The following is a 24,749-nucleotide window of genomic DNA, read 5'->3' as shown; positions in this document are numbered from 1 at the left end:
TATATATATATATATATATATATATATATATATATATATATATATATATATATATATATATATATATATATATATATATATATATATATATGCCAAGTTGGATGTCATACAAAGTTTTTTAAAAAATTGAAAAAAAAAAAGTTTTGCTCCCCCCGCTTCCCCCCGATTGGTTAGTTCTCCCTTGATTCTACCAATATATATATATATATATATATATATATATATAGTGGTAGAATCAAGGGAGAAGTAACCAATCGGGGGAAAGCGGGGGAAAGCAAAACTTTTTTTTTTCATTTTTTGAAAAAACTTTGTTCACGAACATTATATAGATTGGATAAAAATATGAATATTTAATAAAGACACTTTTTGATAAATGTTTTTATTTTAGTGGAAAAACGCTCGAATAGTTAATATATAACAATTATCGTGTTTTTCGAGCGTATGTTGAGGTTTTAGATATTAAGGTTTAGATATTAGGGTTTAGAAATTTAGGGTTTAGGGTTTAAATTTAGGGTTTAGATTTAGGATTTAGATTGAGTTTTTAACACGAACGGTTTAAAGTTTAGGATTTAGGGTTTAGGGTTTTGGGTTTAGGGACTAAACCCAAAACACTAAACCCTAAACCCTAAATTTTACTTTACAAAACTTGAAAAAAAAAAACGTTAAAATTCTTCATGATCAATATTATGTTGAATGTTATTTTTGTCGAACGCTTTCCCGCCTAAATAATAACATTCATCACGAAGTGTCTTTTTTAAATATTCATATTTTCGTGTGATCTTGATGCCTGAAAAAAAATTCAAAAAAAATTAAAAAAAAAAAATTCTTCCCCCCGATTGGTTACTTCCCCATTGATATATATATATATATATATATATATATATATATATATATATATATATATATATAGTGTCATCATCAAGAGTGAAACATTTTTTAGGGGGGGAAGTAATTTTTTTCGCTTTTTCCAATTTTTTTTCTCAGACATCAAATTTAGGTGAAAATATGAACATTTAAAAAAGACACTTTGTGACGAATGTTATTATTTAGACGGGAAAACGATCGAAGAAATAATTGATAACAATCATCATGAATAATGTTTTAATTAAAGTTTATTTGCATCGTTTTATTTTCATCTTGTATGAAGTGTTTTTTTCAAAATTCAGCCCGATTTAGAGTTTAGGGTTTAGGGTTTAGTGTTTTAGGTTTAGTCCCTAAACCATAAACTCTAAACCGTTTATGTTGAAGATTCAATCTAAACCCTAATTTCTAAACTCAAAACCCTAAATTATAAACCCTAATAGCTAAACCCTAATTTTTAACCCCCTAATTTTTAAACCCTAATTTCTAACCCCTTAAGAAAAATACAGAAGCAAAACAATTCATTGCATTGAATGTTATCATTTATTTCTTAAAGCATATTCCTGTTAAAATAATAACATTTATCACAAAGTGTCTTTTTTAAATATTCATATTTTTATGTGATCTTAATGAATAAAAAAATTTTTAAAAAAATTAAAAAAAAATAACTTCCCCTCACTTCCCCTCAAAAAGTGCTTCCCTCTTGATTAAACACTATATATATATATATGTATATATATATATATATATATATATATATATATATATATATATATATATATATATATAGTGGTAGGATCATGATAAGGCTAAAAAGGAACATATATTTCATAGCATTATCCCCTAAGAAAGACAAGATTTTAGTTGTAATTGTTCCATTTTCAAGTGATATTCGTTTATATTAAATAAGTGCGAAGACAAAAGGCAGATTCGACAAATTGAAGACAAAAAGGTCCAAAAAGCTCAAATGTACAAGATACAATCAAAAAGGTTCAAATTATTGATGAGAAACGTCTAAAAATGACAAGAGTACAAGTTACAAAACGCAAAGTACACGATATAAAATTGTACGAAAGGGCGTTCGAAAATCCGGAACCGAGGCATGAACCAACTTTCAGCGCTCGACGCAACGGTGTAAAAATTACGAGTCAACTATGCACAAGAATAAAATATAATATTTAAATAATTCATAATAAGAATAATATTAAATAATAAAAAGTTGTTAATTGAGCATAGTTCAGGGATCGTAAATAAAAATTCAATTTCAACTTTTGCATATATAAGGCAATGTAGTTCGTAGATTGGAGGACACTCTTTTTATATCATATTGGGATCTATATATCGATCCATCTATCTTTTCTATATCAAATATCAATATCTATATTTATAATTCTCTATCATAATGTTAATGTAATAAGATATAACAATAATCTTAATTTTAATTTTAAATTATGATAATAATAAGATTTATGATAGAGATCGTTTGAGTGTGTAAGTCGAAATTCTGTCCGTGTAACGCTACGCTATTTTTAATCATTGTAAGTTATGTTCAACCTTTTTATATTAATGTCTCGTAGCTAAGTTATTATTATGCTTATTTAAAACGAAGTAATCATGATGTTGGGCTAATTACTAAAATTGGGTAATTGGGCTTTGTACCATAATTAAGGTTTGGGCAAAAGACCGACACTTGTGGAAATTGGACTATTGACTATTAATAGATGGGGGTATTGTCTAATTGAGTGACAACTCATTGGAGTCTGTCGAACCTATCTTCAAATTAATTATCCTAATAATTAATAATGATTATGGTTGTCCTATTTAGTGACGTTCATATGGAATCTATTATAATCATTTAATTAATTATTCGGGTTGGGTAATTGATTATTCAAACTGATCAAGTGAGTAAATTAATATTCATATCTAATCAAAACAGGGGTAGATTACATACAGTGATAACTGGTGTAATTGTTGACAGAAGTGATAACTGCGTCACAGTTTAAATCCTTAATTAGTTGGAATGTTTGACTTCGGGTATAAGGGTAATTTGACAAGGACACTCGCACTTTATATTTATGACCGATGGACTATTATGGATAAAAACCAGATAGGTATCAAATAAACCATGACAAAGGACAATTAACCCGAGTAACAATTAATTAAAATCAAAACGTCAAATATCATGATTACGGAAGTTTAAATAAGCATAATCCTTTTATTTCATATTCTATCGCAATTTTATTTATTGTTATTTTATTTATCGTCATTTATTTATTTTACGCACTTTAATTATTGTCATTTATCTTTACGCTTAAAAATATAAAATCGACAAACCGGTCATTAAACGGTAAAAACCCCCCTTTTATAATAATATTACTACTTATATATATATATTTATATAAATATAGTTTTATAAAAATATAGTACGTAATCACTAGCTCCCTGTGGAACGAACCGGACTTACTAAAAACTACACTACTCTACGATTAGGTACACTGCCTATAGTGTTGTAGCAAGGTTTAGGTATATCCCATCCGTAAATTAATAAAACTTGTGTCATATTTTGTAGTATTTCCTAGTAAAAATAATACTATTTCGTACCCTCACGCTACATCATCAAGTTTTTGGCGCCGCTGCCGGGGACCGCTGAAAAACGCTATATCTTTGTAAACTATGTTTGTTTAAAAGTAATTTTTTTTTTTTTTTTTGTAATAAGTCTCGAAAAAAAAAAAAACGTAAAAAAAAAAAAGTAGAAAAAAAAAAAAATTTAAAAAAAATATATTTTTTAAGATTTTGTCTATAAAAAAAATGTTTTTTTTTAGTTTTATTACCTTTAGATTTTTAGACTCTAGTTACAATTTTTAGTATTAAGTTTAGTTTTGCCATAGTTATTTTTATTTCTAGAATTTTTAGGTTTGCCGTAAAATCCCTTAAGTGCTTATTCCTTAGACTAAGATTTAGGTGCTTTAGAATTTTGCGACGCCGTTTTTCGCGCTACTTTCTTATTTTTATTTTTCGACGCCTATTTTTCGACCTTTTATTTTTCGACATTTTTCGACGCGCAATCTATTTCTTTCTTATTTCTCGCCATTCTAGTTTTTAGGACTTAGAAATTTTTCTACTTCTTCTCTAAATTTCTTAAAATTACGAAAATTTATTTTAAGTGGTTAAATTGATAGACATCAAAATTTTCTGGTTCGTAGTAATAGTTGGATTTGTACGTGGACCGGGTTATTGGAGCCAAACAGTACTCAATTATATTGAGACCAAACGAATCCTGCCCCTCTGCTGCATCTTTTGGCTATTCGAAACGTGAGCAAAATCAGAAAAGTCTATTGATTGGATAACTTATTATAATTTTTCTTTCCTTTTAAAAACTAATAGGATATTCAGTGAATGCACCGAGCAAGACGTTCACCACCTTTTGTACGTTCACCACCTGTAACTAGATCAAGACATTTAGCAAATATAACCGCCGTTGATTTTTCTTTAGAATCGTCATCCAGTCGACCAAGTACTTCAGTTCAAATTTCCGATAATCCATTTTTTGAACCCAACCTCACAATTGAGAATCCAGAGAATATTCATGAACGGTTCGTAGATCCTGAACCACTAAACTTTCCTCCGGAGCCACCAATCATTCAAACAGAGATTGTTGAGGAACGAACCATTAAATCAGAATCATCTAGTGATACCGATTCAACGAATTCAATTATGGAAGTAACGGAACCTCTAAGTATGGAAGATCGAATGAGAGCTAAACGCACGGGCCAAGGTCACGCCATTATTAAGCCAGAAGTTAATGCTCCAGATTATGAAATCAAAGGACAAATTCTACATATGGTAACTAATCAGTGCCAATATAGTGGTACGCCAAAAGAAGATCCCAACGAACATCTTCGTACCTTTAATAGGATCTGTACACTATTCAAAATCCGAGAAGTGGAGGATGAACAGATATATCTCATGTTGTTTCCCTGGACTTTAAAGGGAGAAGCCAAAGATTGGTTAGAATCGTTACCTGAAGGGGCGATTGACACATGGGATGTTTTAGTTGAAAAATTTCTTAAACGATTCTTTCCGGCATCCAAAGCCGTGAGACTTCAAGGAGAAATTGTTACGTTCGCGCAAAAGCCAAATGAAACATTATATGAGGCGTGGACAAGATTCGGAAGGATGTTGAGAGGATGTCCTCAACACGGTTTAGACACTTACCAAATAGTACAAATATTCTACCAAGGTGTCAACGTTGCTACACGAAAAGACATCGACATAACAGCTGGTGGTTCCATTATGAAGAAAACTGCAACTGAAGCTTACAAAATTATTGATAACACAGCCTCCCACTCGCATGAGTGGCACCAAGAAAAAGATATTTTTCGTTCATCTAAAGTGGCTAGAGCCGATTCTAGCCATGACTTTGATTCCGTTTCAGCAAAAATAGATGCTTTCGAAAGACGAATGGAAAAGATGAATAAAGATATTCACGCAATACGAATCAGTTGTGAGCTATGCGGTGGACCACACTTATTGAAAGATTGTCACATTGAACCAACATTGGAACAACGAGAGAATGTTTTCTATATGAACCAAAGGCCGGGAAATAATTATCAAAATAATTATCAACCGCCAAAGCTAAACTTCAATCGAAATCAAAACATTCTTTACAATCCAAAAGGACCCGAAAATAACTGGTATAACCAACAAGATCCGAATAACCAACCGACTCAAAATAACACTTTCAATCAACAAAGACCTAGCTTGTATAAACCACCACAACAACCCGAAGAGAAAAAGCCAAATCTAGAAGAAATGATGGCAAAGCTGATTGAATCTCAAACACAATTCATTACATCTCAAACCCAAACGAACGAGAGGTTTGATCAGTCATTAAGAACTCAACAAGCTTCCATTTTGAATCTTGAAAAACACGTAGGTACTCTTGCTAGCATGATGAGTGAGAGGGAACAAGGAAAGCTACCGAGTAATACTGAAGTAAATCCTCGGAATGAGAATGTTAATATGGTTTAAACGAATTCTGAAAAACCAGCACCAGAAGATGGGAAGGTTTTAGATGAGAGTAACAATGAAGAAGTTACACCACCACCACCCGAGTATGTAAAGCCAGTGGTGGCACCATACAAACCACCCATCCCGTTTCCAAGAAAAGGAGTTGAGTATGAGCAAGTGATAGGTAATAAAGATTGTGATACCTCTGGAAAGAAGAAGAAGAAAAAGAATAAGAAAGTACAAGAAACAAAAACCGTAAAGATAAACCCGGTGAATACAGTTCCACCAAAACCTCCACCTAGGGTAGGTGATCCGGGTGAATTTATTGTTCCTTGTCTACTTAGTGATTGTGTCATGTATGATGCACTAGCAGATTTAGGTGCAAGTGTAAGTGTTATGCCTCTTTCCTTATATAAGAGATTAGGTGTAGGTAAGTTAAGTCCAACGGATATGAGTGTTCGACTCTTTGATCAAACCATTAAGCACCCAGTTGGAATTGCTGACAACCTACCCGTTCAAGTAGGCAATTTAACCTTTCTAGTCGAATTTATTGTCATTGACATAGAAGAGGACCCAAACATTCCTCTAATTTTAGGTTGGCCATTCTTAGCGTCCACCAAGGCGTTATTTGATGTAGGAAATGGAAGAATGACACTTAAAAGTGGTGACAAATCGATCACCTTTATGATTCGAAAGTCTAAATCTCCACCAGCCAAAACCGTTGAACCAGTAAAAACAATTGGTAAGAACCATGTGGTTTTACCAACTCCAACGGTAATACTTAATAATAATAAAACGCCTAAGTGTGGGGAAAATGAAGTAACACCTAATGATGACATGATAACAAAGAACCCCGTTATTGATACGAAATTAAATGACCCCGTTATTAACAGTTCAATGAAGAAACTTTTTAAACGGGCTATTGATGCTAGAAGTAAGGGGAACTTTAAGTTATGTAACCGGCTAGTATCCAATCTGTCGCCTAAAGAAAGGACGAAGCTAGTTGAATTATGGGATATTACGGAAGAAGCCGGGCACTGGCTTAAAGAAAAAGTCACGGATATGCAAGTTGATTATGGACCAAGAGAAATTAACGATGAAGTTAATCACAATTTTGACACCACGGCTACCTAAGTGTGGGGAGATTCAAATGTTCTAAAAAGAAAATGCTATCTAGAGTTAGTTGTTCTGTTCTCGTGTAGTTCCGAGAATGGAACCCGATTGGTCTTTTCCGCTAGCAGACACTAAAGAACTAGTTTTCTCCCTCCATTCTGAATCTTTTTATTTAGTAGGTTTTATATAAAATTAATATGCTTTTTAAATTTATGTTTTGAATGATTTTAAAAACAAAAATTTACTTTATTTCATTAAGTTTAAAAAATGATTTCTAAAATTCGTCGTGAGTTAAAGACTAGGTCGTTGAGCCGAAATTGCTTTACCCGAGGGCGGGGAGACAAATTTTGTTATCATTATTTTTAATTTTATTGATCTAAAGGATGCCAAAAATATTATATATTATAAATTTTTGAACGTGGGGTTATGTACCAAACTTCAAAAATATGTATATATATGTTTGTATTTTATGTTATGTACACAACAGGGTAAAACAGCGCACTTTCAAAGACTGTCATGAAGTTCAGCAAAAGCTACTGATTTTGACAAGACGCAAAAAATCAAATGTGAAATAACAATATGTTTGCAAACTCGGTATTTTTAATCACTTTTCTACGCTAATCACCCTCATGAATTTATAATTGTAGTCTGATTTCATGCAAATGAGGGCATTGCATGATCTCAAGTGTGGGGAAGGGTTATAAATTCTCTCGGGTTTATACTTAGTTTATTTGCCAAATTTTGTGAAAATTTGAAAAATTTTCAATTAAATGAACTCAAAATCATGTTTATACATATTTATGAACGATGAAAACTAGGTGATAATACCGAAATTATCGTTACCTCGAAAAGGACATAAATTGAGAAACACCCTAAAACGCTTGAATTCATTTAAAATGAAATAGAAGAAAATAAAAAGGCAAAGAAAGAAACTAAGTGTGGGAAGAATGTACTAAGTTATTCAATTTAAAACATATATCACATATTTTTGTACAAGATTATTGCAGGTACTTTTGCTTTGGACGATACTAATCAGTTTTACCCGGTTTACTGTAATACATTTGAAAGAAAGATGGATCTACACGATGAATCAATTCCATCATTAAAAGGAAGTAAAGTCTTCCGAAAAAGACACGCGCTTCTTGATTTAGGTCATGAAGTTGTCGTCTAGACCAGCTGTAGGTTGACGAAAAATCTAGAAAAGTCATCTGTAAAATCAGCAGGAAATCCACGGACCTCAGCATCAAACAGGGTCGCCATGTGGTCAGATTTATCCTAACCATGAGAAGGATTTATCTCGCACAATGGGGGGTACCGTGCAAATTAGCTTGATAAGACTAATGAATCAAATCCCCAGAAAGGATAATCTCCTTAAAGATCAAAAATCAGCTTTTAAGACTGATATTACTCAATCCTAGAGATTGACCTTAAAGATTGAGAATTACAAACTCATGGAATTCAATGATATCTAAACTCGAGCTTGAACGAGAAAATATTTTGATCAAAAATAAAACCGATTTGTTTTCTGAAAACCTATTTTCAATTCGTTCATTACCATTGAACGTAAAATCCTGAGAATTCATCAGAATTCATTAGGTCACCTGAACCAAATCGGGTGTCAACCGTAAGAAACGGTGGTTGCATAGCATGGTCAGAGACAGGACCTTGTGCCAGACCGAAAAATTATAGGATGATCTTTACTATTGCTCCTACCAAGGATAGTACTAGCATCCGACACGTTAAAAAGACCATAATCAAATGCATGTCATTAGACATTGCCTTAACCGTTTCTTGTTCATCGCTTTCCTTTACAACCGGACGGTAGTTTACCGAAAGGTAATATACGGGACAAATAAACTGGATGTGTGCTTTCCGATACAGGGATAGCAGTGGATTACACGAGCCTAAAAGTTTTTAGCCAAACTATTGATCCACAAATATATTTTGCAACACCAATGGTGGATCAAATCGGAAAACTTGTCTAGGGTAAAAGCTAGAATGAATTTTCAAAAAGATCAAATGTTTTCATAAAGATCCAATTTTCCTAAAGGATCTACATTTTTATAGTCATGTGGGACTGTAAACCGCCTTTCAAATGTGCACTTTGCTTTGGAAACCGAAAGTAAATCGGCTATTTGATTGCAAGTGTCGTTGACCTAAACCCGAGGCAACTGTGGATGACACACCCACCTTTAACCATGGTTCTATTGTTACTATCATTGTTTATACCGCCATATCAAAATCACTGATGTATAAAGTGTGAAGAATAAAGAAGTGATTCGTGTGATGTATTATATTATTTCAAGACTGTATTGCTTGAGGACAAGCAACGCTCAAGTGTGGGGATATTGATAAGGCTAAAAAGGAACATATATTTCATAGCATTATCCCCTAAGAAAGACAAGATTTTAGTTGTAATTGTTCCATTTTCAAGTGATATTCGTTTATATTAAATAAGTGCGAAGACAAAAGGCAGATTCGACAAATTGAAGACAAAAAGGTCCAAAAAGCTCAAATGTACAAGATACAATCAAAAAGGTTCAAATTATTGATGAGAAACGTCTAAAAATGACAAGAGTACAAGTTACAAAACGCAAAGTACACGATATAAAATTGTACGAAAGGGCGTTCGAAAATCCGGAACCGAGGCATGAACCAACTTTCAGCGCTCGACGCAACGGTGTAAAAATTACGAGTCAACTATGCACAAGAATAAAATATAATATTTAAATAATTCATAATAAGAATAATATTAAATAATAAAAAGTTGTTAATTGAGCATAGTTCAGGGATCGTAAATGAAAATTCAATTTCAACTTTTGCATATATAAGGCAATGTAGTTCGTAGATTGGAGGACACTCTTTTTATATCATATTGGGATCTATATATCGATCCATCTATCTTTTCTATATCAAATATCAATATCTATATTTATAATTCTCTATCATAATGTTAATGTAATAAGATATAACAATAATCTTAATTTTAATTTTAAATTATGATAATAATAAGATTTATGATAGAGATCGTTTGAGTGTGTAAGTCGAAATTCTGTCCGTGTAACGCTACGCTATTTTTAATCATTGTAAGTTATGTTCAACCTTTTTATATTAATGTCTCGTAGCTAAGTTATTATTATGCTTATTTAAAACGAAGTAATCATGATGTTGGGCTAATTACTAAAATTGGGTAATTGGGCTTTGTACCATAATTAAGGTTTGGGCAAAAGACCGACACTTGTGGAAATTGGACTATTGACTATTAATAGATGGGGGGTATTTTCTAATTGAGTGACAACTCATTGGAGTCTGTCGAACCTATCTTCAAATTAATTATCCTAATAATTAATAATGATTATGGTTGTCCTATTTAGTGACGTTCATATGGAATCTATTATAATCATTTAATTAATTATTCGGGTTGGGTAATTGATTATTCAAACTGATCAAGTGGGTAAATTAATATTCATATCTAATCAAAACAGGGGTAGATTACATACAGTGATAACTGGTGTAATTGTTGACAGAAGTGATAACTGCGTCACAGTTTAAATCCTTAATTAGTTGGAATATTTGACTTCGGGTATAAGGGTAATTTGACAAGGACACTCGCACTTTATATTTATGACCGATGGACTATTATGGATAAAAATCAGATAGGTATCAAATAAACCATGACAAAAGACAATTAACCCGAGTAACAATTAATTAAAATCAAAACGTCAAACATCATGATTACGGAAGTTTAAATAAGCATAATCCTTTTATTTCATATTCTATCGCAATTTTATTTATTGTTATTTTATTTATCGTCATTTATTTATTTTACGCACTTTAATTATTGTCATTTATCTTTACGCTTAAAAATATAAAATCGACAAACCGGTCATTAAACGGTAAAAACCCCCCTTTTATAATAATATTACTACTTATATATATATATATATATATATATATATATATATATATATATATATATATATATATATATATATATATATATATATATATATATATATTTATATAAATATAGTTTTACAAAAAATATAGTACGTAATCACTAGCTCCCTGTGGAACGAACCGGACTTACTAAAAACTACACTACTCTACGATTAGGTACACTGCCTATAGTGTTGTAGCAAGGTTTAGGTATATCCCATCCGTAAATTAATAAAACTTGTGTCATATTTTGTAGTATTTCCTAGTAAAAATAATACTATTTCGTACCCTCACGCTACATCATCAGATCAAGAGGGAAGTATCTAGGGATGGCAATGGATACCCGATCCAGTGGATATCCATCCGATCCACCCGATTATTCGTGGATATGGACGATCTAAATGGATATGGATATGGATGTGGATGAAAAAATTTCATCCATGGATGAACCCGCTTTCACCCGAAATAACTAAATATATAAATTTATCACTCAAATTAGTATCATTTATGTAGTGATATTTTATTAATTATATTCATATTCATCTTTCTTTATATTTTCTCTAAAAATATAACTTTCTTCTTATATTTTGTTTTGTTTATATAATCAAATGTATTTATCATACTTTGGTGGTTCAAATGTGATTTCATTTAACTAAAAGTAAGCAACTTACATGTGGATATCTTTACACGTTTAATAGGTTATCTATTGAATATTTGTTATATAGATTAGTAAAATGTGACTTTCGGTCGCATAAACTATTAAAAATATTACTTTTGATCGTATATAGTGAACCACCGCTTATAATTGTTAAAAATAAAATAAATTTAAACGGATATGGATAATTATCCATTAACCCGCTTCACCCGACGAATATGGATATGGATGGATGAAAAGTAAAAAAAAATAAATGGATATGGATACGGCCTCACCCGATCCATATCCGATCCATTGCCATCCCTAGAAGTAACCATTCGGGGGAAAGCGGGGGAAGAAAAAACTTTTTTTTTCTTTCGTTTTTTGAAAAAACTTTGTTCACGAACATTATAGATGAGATGAAAATATGAACATTTAGTAGAGACACTTTGTGATAAATGTTTTTATTTTGGCGGGAAAACGCTCGAAGAAGTAATATATAACAATTATCGTGTTTTTCAAGCGTATTTTGAGGTTTTAGCTATTGGGGTTTAGATATTAGGGTTTAGAAATTAGGGTTTAGAAATTTAGGGTTTAGGGTTTAGATTTAGGGTTTAGATTTAGGATTTAGATTGAGTTTTTAACACGAACGGTTTAGAGTTTAGGGTTTAGGGTTTAGGGTTTACGGTTTAGGGTTTGGTGTTTTGGGTTTATGGAATAAACCCAAAACACCAAACCCTAAGCCCTAAACCCTAAACCCTAAACTCTAAAGCGGGCTAAATTTTACTTCACAAAACATGAAAAAAAAAACGTTCATATTCTTCACGAACAATATTATCTTGAATGTTATTTTTGTCGATCGTTTTCCCGCCTAAATAATAACATTCATCACGAAGTGTCTCTTCTAAATGTTCATATTTTCGTGTGATCTTGATGCCGGAAAAAAAATTAAAAAAAAAACGAAAAAAAAAAAATTTGCTTCTCCCCGTTTCCCCCCGATTGGTTACTTCACCATTGATCCTGCCCCTATATATATATATATATATATATATATATATATATATATATATATATATATATATATATATATATATATAATACAACACACTTTCCTTTGATAAAAAATAATAATGTATAATTTAAAAAATAAAATACAACACACACACACACACACACACACACACACACACATATATATATATATATATATATATATATATATATATATATATATATATATATATATATATATATATATATATATATATATATATATATATATATATTCTCGAACATCGGGAACCCAGACGTCACCTTAATGCCGGGTAAAACTTCTTTCTCTAGTGATATCTAATTAAGTTCAAGAGAATGCCTTAGATGTTTTATGGTGTCAAAGATCGAACTCGAGATTTTCAGCTTCACTAAGAGTCATGATGACCATTTGAACAACCCGAAATGAGTACATATACCTATTTATATAATTATATATGTTTATAATTATTGTTGTTATAAATTATAAACAATGCAAAAGCATATTGAAGTACCTTATCTAAGGTCTTATAAACCCTTCAACTCAATTATTCAAGTAACCCTATGAAACAATTTCGAATTATAACAATTTTATAAGCTAAGATAGTTAGATAAATATGATTATTTTTTTCTTATGTTAAAAGTAAGTTTTACTTAAAAATTATTCTTTGTATCTATCTATTTTATGTTAAAAGTAAGTTTTACTTAAAAATTATTCTTTGTATCTATCTATTTTATATATTGGTCTGCTAGTAATACATAAGGTAAGCACAATAAACAAGTTTCAAATGGCATAATTTTGGTTCAATGTATAGATAAGCAAATATGATGGAGTACATTATTTTGGAAGTAGATAAGGGTGTAACAACACTAGTATAGTACACGGGTCTATTGCCCAAAGATACATAACACACGTATATGTATAACGTAGATATGGAATAGTAATTAAAAATCGTACATTAGCTTGGTAAAATGCTCCACGTGTTCTGATTTAAGTGCAATGACAATAGATAAACTACCGTCTTTTATCGGGCTTGGTAGAACGATACTCACGCCTTCAGCTACTGCAACACCAGGTCCTGTGAATATAGGCCGACCCCATCCGAAATCAGTATCATGAATAGGGAGGCTAATCCAACTGGTTATATCCAGGTTAAAGCATTTTAGCTTTTGGGCTTCAGGAACTAGATTCTTAAGATCGGGTTGTAGTTCCAAATAGTCGATTGCTGACTTTAGATACATGTTGTTCATCTTTACTAATGAGTCATGAATTATACCAGCCGCGTAAGAGCTAGGGTTTGATTGAATTTCGCCAGCTTTTGCTATTGGTGTGGTGGTGAAAATGACATTCCCAAAGTAGCCAGGTGGCAATGGTGGCTGAAGGCGGCCCTGACCACTTGTGGCGATGATAACTCTCGACTCTTGATCACTAAATAGACCACGAACTTTACACAAGCACTTCCAAACATGACCTGATAGAATTTCGTAGGTGCTGTAGTTGATGGTGTTGCCATTTGCTTTAGATTTTGCCTTGAGCATGTTTATCTGGTCTCGTGTTAGCTTGTAAATTTTGTCAACAATTTCATCTGAAGATGATTTGAGTGGCGATTTCAATGGTGGAGCCGGCTTGTATTCAACATGTTTGAAAGCGGGTTGTGGTGGGTCTCGAGCACGGAGTAGGGTTCGGTCTATGAACGGTGGTAAGGCTATGTGAAGACCACGAGCCATATCAGACCATGTATTGAGGAAGTGGACCCCAGTTGTACCATCTGCAGCATAATGTTGCATTCCAACTCCTAATACCACTCCCCCACATTTAAAATGAGTTACCTGCTCAAAATAACATTAACATAATTCATTAAATCATATAGCTAAAACTAGTTTAGGATGATGATGGTTATAAATTTAACTTCATTTGCGCTACTAATTGATTATCAATGATTCAATTTCGATTCACTGCTTATTAATTTTTTGGTAATGTTAATTAGAAGCTAAAAATTGGACAATTAAACAAGTCATAATTGATGATCAGTGAGTAAAATAAAGAATAAAAAATGTAGCTAGTTATCTAACCCCATGTATAAGTACCTGCAAAACGAGTATGGGGTTGGATTCGGTTGGTAGTGAGTAATCAACAACGGGTATAAGTTTGTTGAAATCCGACGTCGGTGCAAAGTCACCCAAATCTTCAAGTACCCCTTTGGACTCGGCTTCTACAAACAATACGCCCTGTCCTTGACAATCAATCTCAATGCGGCCATGCTCGTCTTCTATGACTCGCCCCGCCATTGGATAAAACGCAACTAAAGTCCTGCTTAGAGACTCTTTCATCACTTTGGCATCGAAAAAGTTGGGTGATCCATTGGACCTGTAGATAAAAACACTAGGCGTGTGAACATTTGGGGCCACCATGTCAAGATTAGAGCTCCATAGCCTTGTCTTTGGTGTCTCCTTTGCTGGTTTCACCATTGTAGATTTTCTTATCGTGATCTTCATCTTTACGTACACTGCTTAATTAACCAAAGGAAAATATATAATTAATTATTGAACATTTTCAGCTTTCTTTTCCATTGGAATGAAGGAATTAATTAAGATATGAACTTTTTACCTTTGAAGAGAACCACTTGATAGATTTATGATAAGTTACGATCGATGGAGGGGTTTATATAATATACATGATAAAGAAAATTACATGACTTATTTATATAAATATGATATAAACTTTTCTTTTCCCATTGACTATTTTGTTTGTTTGGTTTATATATAATATATATATAAAAATATAATTAAATACAACTTCACTGGATAATCATTTTGTATGACTCATGTTTTATAATTGAAAACTAATTCCTACTTTATGTTTTTGCATCTTAATCTTAGTCTTACTTAATAATACTTATTTAAAAACATTTCCTATTTCTGTTCAACCTTCATGGTTAAAGTTAATACGGAGTAGTACTCCCTATCTTAACAATTCTTAGTAAAACTTATGTCCTCTACATCAGTATCACATAAACACATAAAACATTAACATTCTTTTAACTAGCCACTCTTTATCTTACACACTCATGTCAAACTTTAACCAATATAAATTATTATTTAAATACAGTAAATAAATAAAAATAATACTTAAATAAATAAATATAAAATATTGCATTAATTTAAACGTCCTAGAAATAGAAAATTATATTGATTAAAGGTTTAAAAAATAGAAAATTTCAATAATTTACGGTCCTAAAACATAGAAAACTAAAATAAATAAAAGTTAATAATACGATTAGATAAAAAATAAATAAAACTAGTCCTAACTTACGTAGCCTGACTCGTTACTACTCTCGTAATTAAGTTTGCAAAATATATTTTTTTAGATACAACTCAATTCGTTCTGAACGTTTCTTTGCTTTACCGACTATTTCATACCATTTTTCCGTGCTTAATAAACACGAATTTTTCCTCGTGTTCATAAATTATGCAAACTTCGATGCCTTGAAATCAACATTGTAACGACCCAACCCGTTATCCAACCGAATACGCAAAAAATATATTTTTTTTATACAGAAGGGGTGCGCGGCGCGCAACCCCATATGTGCGCGGCGCGCACAAGGCCTGACGGCTTGCTGTCCAAATTTTCTAATTTTCATTTAAAGATCTCCCACTTCCCGACACTTTTAGACGAAACGCTATTCACAACATATAATACTAGATAAAACTAACACGTTCCAATAATAAAACGAGTTTTACGACACCGGGCCCACATCGGCCGTTTTACGACTTTCGTACAAAATACAAGTTTCGACCACATGATTTTAACACAAAATAAAGACCGAGTATGGCGATTGTGGATACGCTACCCAATCCTAATCAATCCAAAAGCACGTCTTCTAAATCAAACTACGCGAGTCCAATAGTTCCCACGCTTACCCGAGCAACCGCCTCCATGCAAATCTATAAAAATGTAAACAACGAGAGGGTAAGATAACGCTTAGTGAGTGAAAATACACTACATACATATATATGCATAATATGGACATGCCACACAATAATAATCAAATAGCACATACCGGAGTCCATGCATAAAGGCAATCTAATCTAAGCATACCATACGATCGCTAAACATCGAGCTAATAAATCAACAAAAAGGTACCCCATCAACGATATGTACAACGCCATCAAGCTACACCCGGAGGGTTAGCTACATCACAACAATACGACAAAATATATAACAATAAAGCGTAAAACGCACAAGGTTAACCCCTTAACCCAATACCAAATGGAGATTGGCCGAACTACACGAGCCTTAGTAAATCCCTGTGGAACGAACCGGACTTACTAAAAACTACACTACTCTACGATTAGGTACACTGCCTATAGTGTTGTAGCAAGGTTTAGGTATATCCCATCCGTAAATTAATAAAACTTGTGTCATATTTTGTAGTATTTCCTAGTAAAAATAATACTATTTCGTACCCTCACGCTACATCATCAGATCAAGAGGGAAGTATCTAGGGATGGCAATGGATACCCGATCCAGTGGATATCCATCCGATCCACCCGATTATTCGTGGATATGGACGATCTAAATGGATATGGATATGGATGTGGATGAAAAAATTTCATCCATGGATGAACCCGCTTTCACCCGAAATAACTAAATATATAAATTTATCACTCAAATTAGTATCATTTATGTAGTGATATTTTATTAATTATATTCATATTCATCTTTCTTTATATTTTCTCTAAAAATATAACTTTCTTCTTATATTTTGTTTTGTTTATATAATCAAATGTATTTATCATACTTTGGTGGTTCAAATGTGATTTCATTTAACTAAAAGTAAGCAACTTACATGTGGATATCTTTACACGTTTAATAGGTTATCTATTGAATATTTGTTATATAGATTAGTAAAATGTGACTTTCGGTCGCATAAACTATTAAAAATATTACTTTTGATCGTATATAGTGAACCACCGCTTATAATTGTTAAAAATAAAATAAATTTAAACGGATATGGATAATTATCCATTAACCCGCTTCACCCGACGAATATGGATATGGATGGATGAAAAGTAAAAAAAAATAAATGGATATGGATACGGCCTCATCCGATCCATATCCGATCCATTGCCATCCCTAGAAGTAACCATTCGGGGGAAAGCGGGGGAAGAAAAAACTTTTTTTTTCTTTCGTTTTTTGAAAAAACTTTGTTCACGAACATTATAGATGAGATGAAAATATGAACATTTAGTAGAGACACTTTGTGATAAATGTTTTTATTTTGGCGGGAAAACGCTCGAAGAAGTAATATATAACAATTATCGTGTTTTTCAAGCGTATTTTGAGGTTTTAGCTATTGGGGTTTAGATATTAGGGTTTAGAAATTAGGGTTTAGAAATTTAGGGTTTAGGGTTTAGATTTAGGGTTTAGATTTAGGATTTAGATTGAGTTTTTAACACGAACGGTTTAGAGTTTAGGGTTTAGGGTTTAGGGTTTACGGTTTAGGGTTTGGTGTTTTGGGTTTATGGAATAAACCCAAAACACCAAACCCTAAGCCCTAAACCCTAAACCCTAAACTCTAAAGAGGGCTAAATTTTACTTCACAAAACATGAAAAAAAAACGTTCATATTCTTCACGAACAATATTATCTTGAATGTTATTTTTGTCGATCGTTTTCCCGCCTAAATAATAACATTCATCACGAAGTGTCTCTTCTAAATGTTCATATTTTCGTGTGATCTTGATGCCGGAAAAAAAAATTAAAAAAAAAACGAAAAAAAAAAAATTTGCTTCTCCCCGTTTCCCCCCGATTGGTTACTTCACCATTGATCCTGCCCCTATATATATATATATATATATATATATATATATATATATATATATATATATATATATATATATATATATATAATACAACACACTTTCCTTTGATAAAAAATAATAATGTATAATTTAAAAAATAAAATACAACACACACACACACACACACACACACACACACACACACACACATATATATATATATATATATATATATATATATATATATATATATATATATATATATATATATATATATATATATATATATATATATTCTCGAACATCGGGAACCCAGACGTCACCTTAATGCCGGGTAAAACTTCTTTCTCTAGTGATATCTAATTAAGTTCAAGAGAATGCCTTAGATGTTTTATGGTGTCAAAGATCGAACTCGAGATTTTCAGCTTCACTAAGAGTCATGATGACCATTTGAACAACCCGAAATGAGTACATATACCTATTTATATAATTATATATGTTTATAATTATTGTTGTTATAAATTATAAACAATGCAAAAGCATATTGAAGTACCTTATCTAAGGTCTTATAAACCCTTCAACTCAATTATTCAAGTAACCCTATGAAACAATTTCGAATTATAACAATTTTATAAGCTAAGATAGTTAGATAAATATGATTATTTTTTTCTTATGTTAAAAGTAAGTTTTACTTAAAAATTATTCTTTGTATCTATCTATTTTATATATTGGTCTGCTAGTAATACATAAGGTAAGCACAATAAACAAGTTTCAAATGGCATAATTTTGGTTCAATGTATAGATAAGCAAATATGATGGAGTACATTATTTTGGAAGTAGATAAGGGTGTAACAACACTAGTATAGTACACGGGTCTATTGCCCAAAGATACATAACACACGTATATGTATAACGTAGATATGGAATAGTAATTAAAAATCGTACATTAGCTTGGTAAAATGCTCCACGTGTTCTGATTTAAGTGCAATGACAATAGATAAACTACCGTCTTTTATCGGGCTTGGTAGAACGATACTCACGCCTTCAGCTACTGCAACACCAGGTCCTGTGAATATAGGCCGACCCCATCCGAAATCAGTATCATGAATAGGGAGGCTAATCCAACTGGTTATATCCAGGTTAAAGCATTTTAGCTTTTGGGCTTCAGGAACTAGATTCTTAAGATCGGGTTGTAGTTCCAAATAGTCGATTGCTGACTTTAGATACATGTTGTTCATCTTTACTAATGAGTCATGAATTATACCAGCCGCGTAAGAGCTAGGGTTTGATTGAATTTCGCCAGCTTTTGCTATTGGTGTGGTGGTGAAAATGACATTCCCAAAGTAGCCAGGTGGCAATGGTGGCTGAAGGCGGCCCTGACCACTTGTGGCGATGATAACTCTCGACTCTTGATCACTAAATAGACCACGAACTTTACACAAGCACTTCCAAACATGACCTGATAGAATTTCGTAGGTGCTGTAGTTGATGGTGTTGCCATTTGCTTTAGATTTTGCCTTGAGCATGTTTATCTGGTCTCGTGTTAGCTTGTAAATTTTGTCAACAATTTCATCTGAAGATGATTTGAGTGGCGATTTCAATGGTGGAGCCGGCTTGTATTCAACATGTTTGAAAGCGGGTTGTGGTGGGTCTCGAGCACGGAGTAGGGTTCGGTCTATGAACGGTGGTAAGGCTATGTGAAGACCACGAGCCATATCAGACCATGTATTGAGGAAGTGGACCCCAGTTGTACCATCTGCAGCATAATGTTGCATTCCAACTCCTAATACCACTCCCCCACATTTAAAATGAGTTACCTGCTCAAAATAACATTAACATAATTCATTAAATCATATAGCTAAAACTAGTTTAGGATGATGATGGTTATAAATTTAACTTCATTTGCGCTACTAATTGATTATCAATGATTCAATTTCGATTCACTGCTTATTAATTTTTTGGTAATGTTAATTAGAAGCTAAAAATTGGACAATTAAACAAGTCATAATTGATGATCAGTGAGTAAAATAAAGAATAAAAAATGTAGCTAGTTATCTAACCCCATGTATAAGTACCTGCAAAACGAGTATGGGGTTGGATTCGGTTGGTAGTGAGTAATCAACAACGGGTATAAGTTTGTTGAAATCCGACGTCGGTGCAAAGTCACCCAAATCTTCAAGTACCCCTTTGGACTCGGCTTCTACAAACAATACGCCCTGTCCTTGACAATCAATCTCAATGCGGCCATGCTCGTCTTCTATGACTCGCCCCGCCATTGGATAAAACGCAACTAAAGTCCTGCTTAGAGACTCTTTCATCACTTTGGCATCGAAAAAGTTGGGTGATCCATTGGACCTGTAGATAAAAACACTAGGTGTGTGAACATTTGGGGCCACCATGTCAAGATTAGAGCTCCATAGCCTTGTCTTTGGTGTCTCCTTTGCTGGTTTCACCATTGTAGATTTTCTTATCGTGATCTTCATCTTTACGTACACTGCTTAATTAACCAAAGGAAAATATATAATTAATTATTGAACATTTTCAGCTTTCTTTTCCATTGGAATGAAGGAATTAATTAAGATATGAACTTTTTACCTTTGAAGAGAACCACTTGATAGATTTATGATAAGTTACGATCGATGGAGGGGTTTATATAATATACATGATAAAGAAAATTACATGACTTATTTATATAAATATGATATAAACTTTTCTTTTCCCATTGACTATTTTGTTTGTTTGGTTTATATATAATATATATATAAAAATATAATTAAATACAACTTCACTGGATAATCATTTTGTATGACTCATGTTTTATAATTGAAAACTAATTCCTACTTTATGTTTTTGCATCTTAATCTTAGTCTTACTTAATAATACTTATTTAAAAACATTTCCTATTTCTGTTCAACCTTCATGGTTAAAGTTAATACGGAGTAGTACTCCCTATCTTAACAATTCTTAGTAAAACTTATGTCCTCTACATCAGTATCACATAAACACATAAAACATTAACATTCTTTTAACTAGCCACTCTTTATCTTACACACTCATGTCAAACTTTAACCAATATAAATTATTATTTAAATACAGTAAATAAATAAAAATAATACTTAAATAAATAAATATAAAATATTGCATTAATTTAAACGTCCTAGAAATAGAAAATTATATTGATTAAAGGTTTAAAAAATAGAAAATTTCAATAATTTACGGTCCTAAAACATAGAAAACTAAAATAAATAAAAGTTAATAATACGATTAGATAAAAAATAAATAAAACTAGTCCTAACTTACGTAGCCTGACTCGTTACTACTCTCGTAATTAAGTTTGCAAAATATATTTTTTTAGATACAACTCAATTCGTTCTGAACGTTTCTTTGCTTTACCGACTATTTCATACCATTTTTCCGTGCTTAATAAACACGAATTTTTCCTCGTGTTCATAAATTATGCAAACTTCGATGCCTTGAAATCAACATTGTAACGACCCAACCCGTTATCCAACCGAATACGCAAAAAATATATTTTTTTTATACAGAAGGGGTGCGCGGCGCGCAACCCCATATGTGCGCGGCGCGCACAAGGCCTGACGGCTTGCTGTCCAAATTTTCTAATTTTCATTTAAAGATCTCCCACTTCCCGACACTTTTAGACGAAACGCTATTCACAACATATAATACTAGATAAAACTAACACGTTCCAATAATAAAACGAGTTTTACGACACCGGGCCCACATCGGCCGTTTTACGACTTTCGTACAAAATACAAGTTTCGACCACATGATTTTAACACAAAATAAAGACCGAGTATGGCGATTGTGGATACGCTACCCAATCCTAATCAATCCAAAAGCACGTCTTCTAAATCAAACTACGCGAGTCCAATAGTTCCCACGCTTACCCGAGCAACCGCCTCCATGCAAATCTATAAAAATGTAAACAACGAGAGGGTAAGATAACGCTTAGTGAGTGAAAATACACTACATACATATATATGCATAATATGGACATGCCACACAATAATAATCAAATAGCACATACCGGAGTCCATGCATAAAGGCAATCTAATCTAAGCATACCATACGATCGCTAAACATCGAGCTAATAAATCAACAAAAAGGTACCCCATCAACGATATGTACAACGCCATCAAGCTACACCCGGAGGGTTAGCTACATCACAACAATACGACAAAATATATAACAATAAAGCGTAAAACGCACAAGGTTAACCCCTTAACCCAATACCAAATGGAGATTGGCCGAACTACACGAGCCTTAGTAAATCCCTGTGGAACGAACCGGACTTACTAAAAACTACACTACTCTACGATTAGGTACACTGCCTATAGTGTTGTAGCAAGGTTTAGGTATATCCCATCCGTAAATTAATAAAACTTGTGTCATATTTTGTAGTATTTCCTAGTAAAAATAATACTATTTCGTACCCTCACGCTACATCATCAGATCAAGAGGGAAGTATCTAGGGATGGCAATGGATACCCGATCCAGTGGATATCCATCCGATCCACCCGATTATTCGTGGATATGGACGATCTAAATGGATATGGATATGGATGTGGATGAAAAAATTTCATCCATGGATGAACCCGCTTTCACCCGAAATAACTAAATATATAAATTTATCACTCAAATTAGTATCATTTATGTAGTGATATTTTATTAATTATATTCATATTCATCTTTCTTTATATTTTCTCTAAAAATATAACTTTCTTCTTATATTTTGTTTTGTTTATATAATCAAATGTATTTATCATACTTTGGTGGTTCAAATGTGATTTCATTTAACTAAAAGTAAGCAACTTACATGTGGATATCTTTACACGTTTAATAGGTTATCTATTGAATATTTGTTATATAGATTAGTAAAATGTGACTTTCGGTCGCATAAACTATTAAAAATATTACTTTTGATCGTATATAGTGAACCACCGCTTATAATTGTTAAAAATAAAATAAATTTAAACGGATATGGATAATTATCCATTAACCCGCTTCACCCGACGAATATGGATATGGATGGATGAAAAGTAAAAAAAAATAAATGGATATGGATACGGCCTCATCCGATCCATATCCGATCCATTGCCATCCCTAGAAGTAACCATTCGGGGGAAAGCGGGGGAAGAAAAAACTTTTTTTTTCTTTCGTTTTTTGAAAAAACTTTGTTCACGAACATTATAGATGAGATGAAAATATGAACATTTAGTAGAGACACTTTGTGATAAATGTTTTTATTTTGGCGGGAAAACGCTCGAAGAAATAATATATAACAATTATCGTGTTTTTCAAGCGTATTTTGAGGTTTTAGCTATTGGGGTTTAGATATTAGGGTTTAGAAATTAGGGTTTAGAAATTTAGGGTTTAGGGTTTAGATTTAGGGTTTAGATTTAGGATTTAGATTGAGTTTTTAACACGAACGGTTTAGAGTTTAGGGTTTAGGGTTTAGGGTTTACGGTTTAGGGTTTGGTGTTTTGGGTTTATGGAATAAACCCAAAACACCAAACCCTAAGCCCTAAACCCTAAACCCTAAACTCTAAAGCGGGCTAAATTTTACTTCACAAAACATGAAAAAAAAACGTTCATATTCTTCACGAACAATATTATCTTGAATGTTATTTTTGTCGATCGTTTTCCCGCCTAAATAATAACATTCATCACGAAGTGTCTCTTCTAAATGTTCATATTTTCGTGTGATCTTGATGCCGGAAAAAAAAATTAAAAAAAAAATGAAAAAAAAAAAAATTTGCTTCTCCCCGTTTCCCCCCGATTGGTTACTTCACCATTGATCCTGCCCCTATATATATATATATATATATATATATATATATATATATATATATATATATATATATATATATATATATATATATATATAATACAACACACTTTCCTTTGATAAAAAATAATAATGTATAATTTAAAAAATAAAATACAACACACACACACACACACACACACACACACACACACACACACACACACATATATATATATATATATATATATATATATATATATATATATATATATATATTCTCGAACATCGGGAACCCAGACGTCACCTTAATGCCGGGTAAAACTTCTTTCTCTAGTGATATCTAATTAAGTTCAAGAGAATGCCTTAGATGTTTTATGGTGTCAAAGATCGAACTCGAGATTTTCAGCTTCACTAAGAGTCATGATGACCATTTGAACAACCCGAAATGAGTACATATACCTATTTATATAATTATATATGTTTATAATTATTGTTGTTATAAATTATAAACAATGCAAAAGCATATTGAAGTACCTTATCTAAGGTCTTATAAACCCTTCAACTCAAT

At 32.2% G+C, this 24,749-nt stretch overlaps 2 protein-coding genes across 2 annotated transcripts; both read right to left on the bottom strand.

The window, feature by feature from the left end:
- Positions 1 to 13,452: 13,452 nt before the first annotated feature.
- Positions 13,453 to 15,082, bottom strand: LOC139867137 (shikimate O-hydroxycinnamoyltransferase-like). Its single transcript, XM_071855470.1, has 2 exons — positions 14,675 to 15,082; positions 13,453 to 14,416 (listed from the first exon to the last, which is right to left on the bottom strand). The coding sequence occupies exons 1-2, from the start codon at positions 15,080 to 15,082 to the stop codon at positions 13,532 to 13,534; spliced, it is 1,293 nt and encodes a 430-aa protein (XP_071711571.1). The 3' UTR covers positions 13,453 to 13,531.
- Positions 15,083 to 19,243: 4,161 nt separating this feature from the next.
- On the bottom strand, positions 19,244 to 20,873 carry LOC139867114 (shikimate O-hydroxycinnamoyltransferase-like). The gene is made up of 2 exons (XM_071855444.1): positions 20,466 to 20,873; positions 19,244 to 20,207 (listed from the first exon to the last, which is right to left on the bottom strand). The coding sequence occupies exons 1-2, from the start codon at positions 20,871 to 20,873 to the stop codon at positions 19,323 to 19,325; spliced, it is 1,293 nt and encodes a 430-aa protein (XP_071711545.1). The 3' UTR covers positions 19,244 to 19,322.
- Positions 20,874 to 24,749: the final 3,876 nt, after the last annotated feature.

The sequence above is a fragment of the Rutidosis leptorrhynchoides genome, chromosome 9, assembly GCF_046630445.1.
Source record: "Rutidosis leptorrhynchoides isolate AG116_Rl617_1_P2 chromosome 9, CSIRO_AGI_Rlap_v1, whole genome shotgun sequence".
NCBI lineage: Eukaryota > Viridiplantae > Streptophyta > Magnoliopsida > Asterales > Asteraceae > Rutidosis > Rutidosis leptorrhynchoides.
This window is presented reverse-complemented; position numbering and strand designations above follow the sequence as displayed.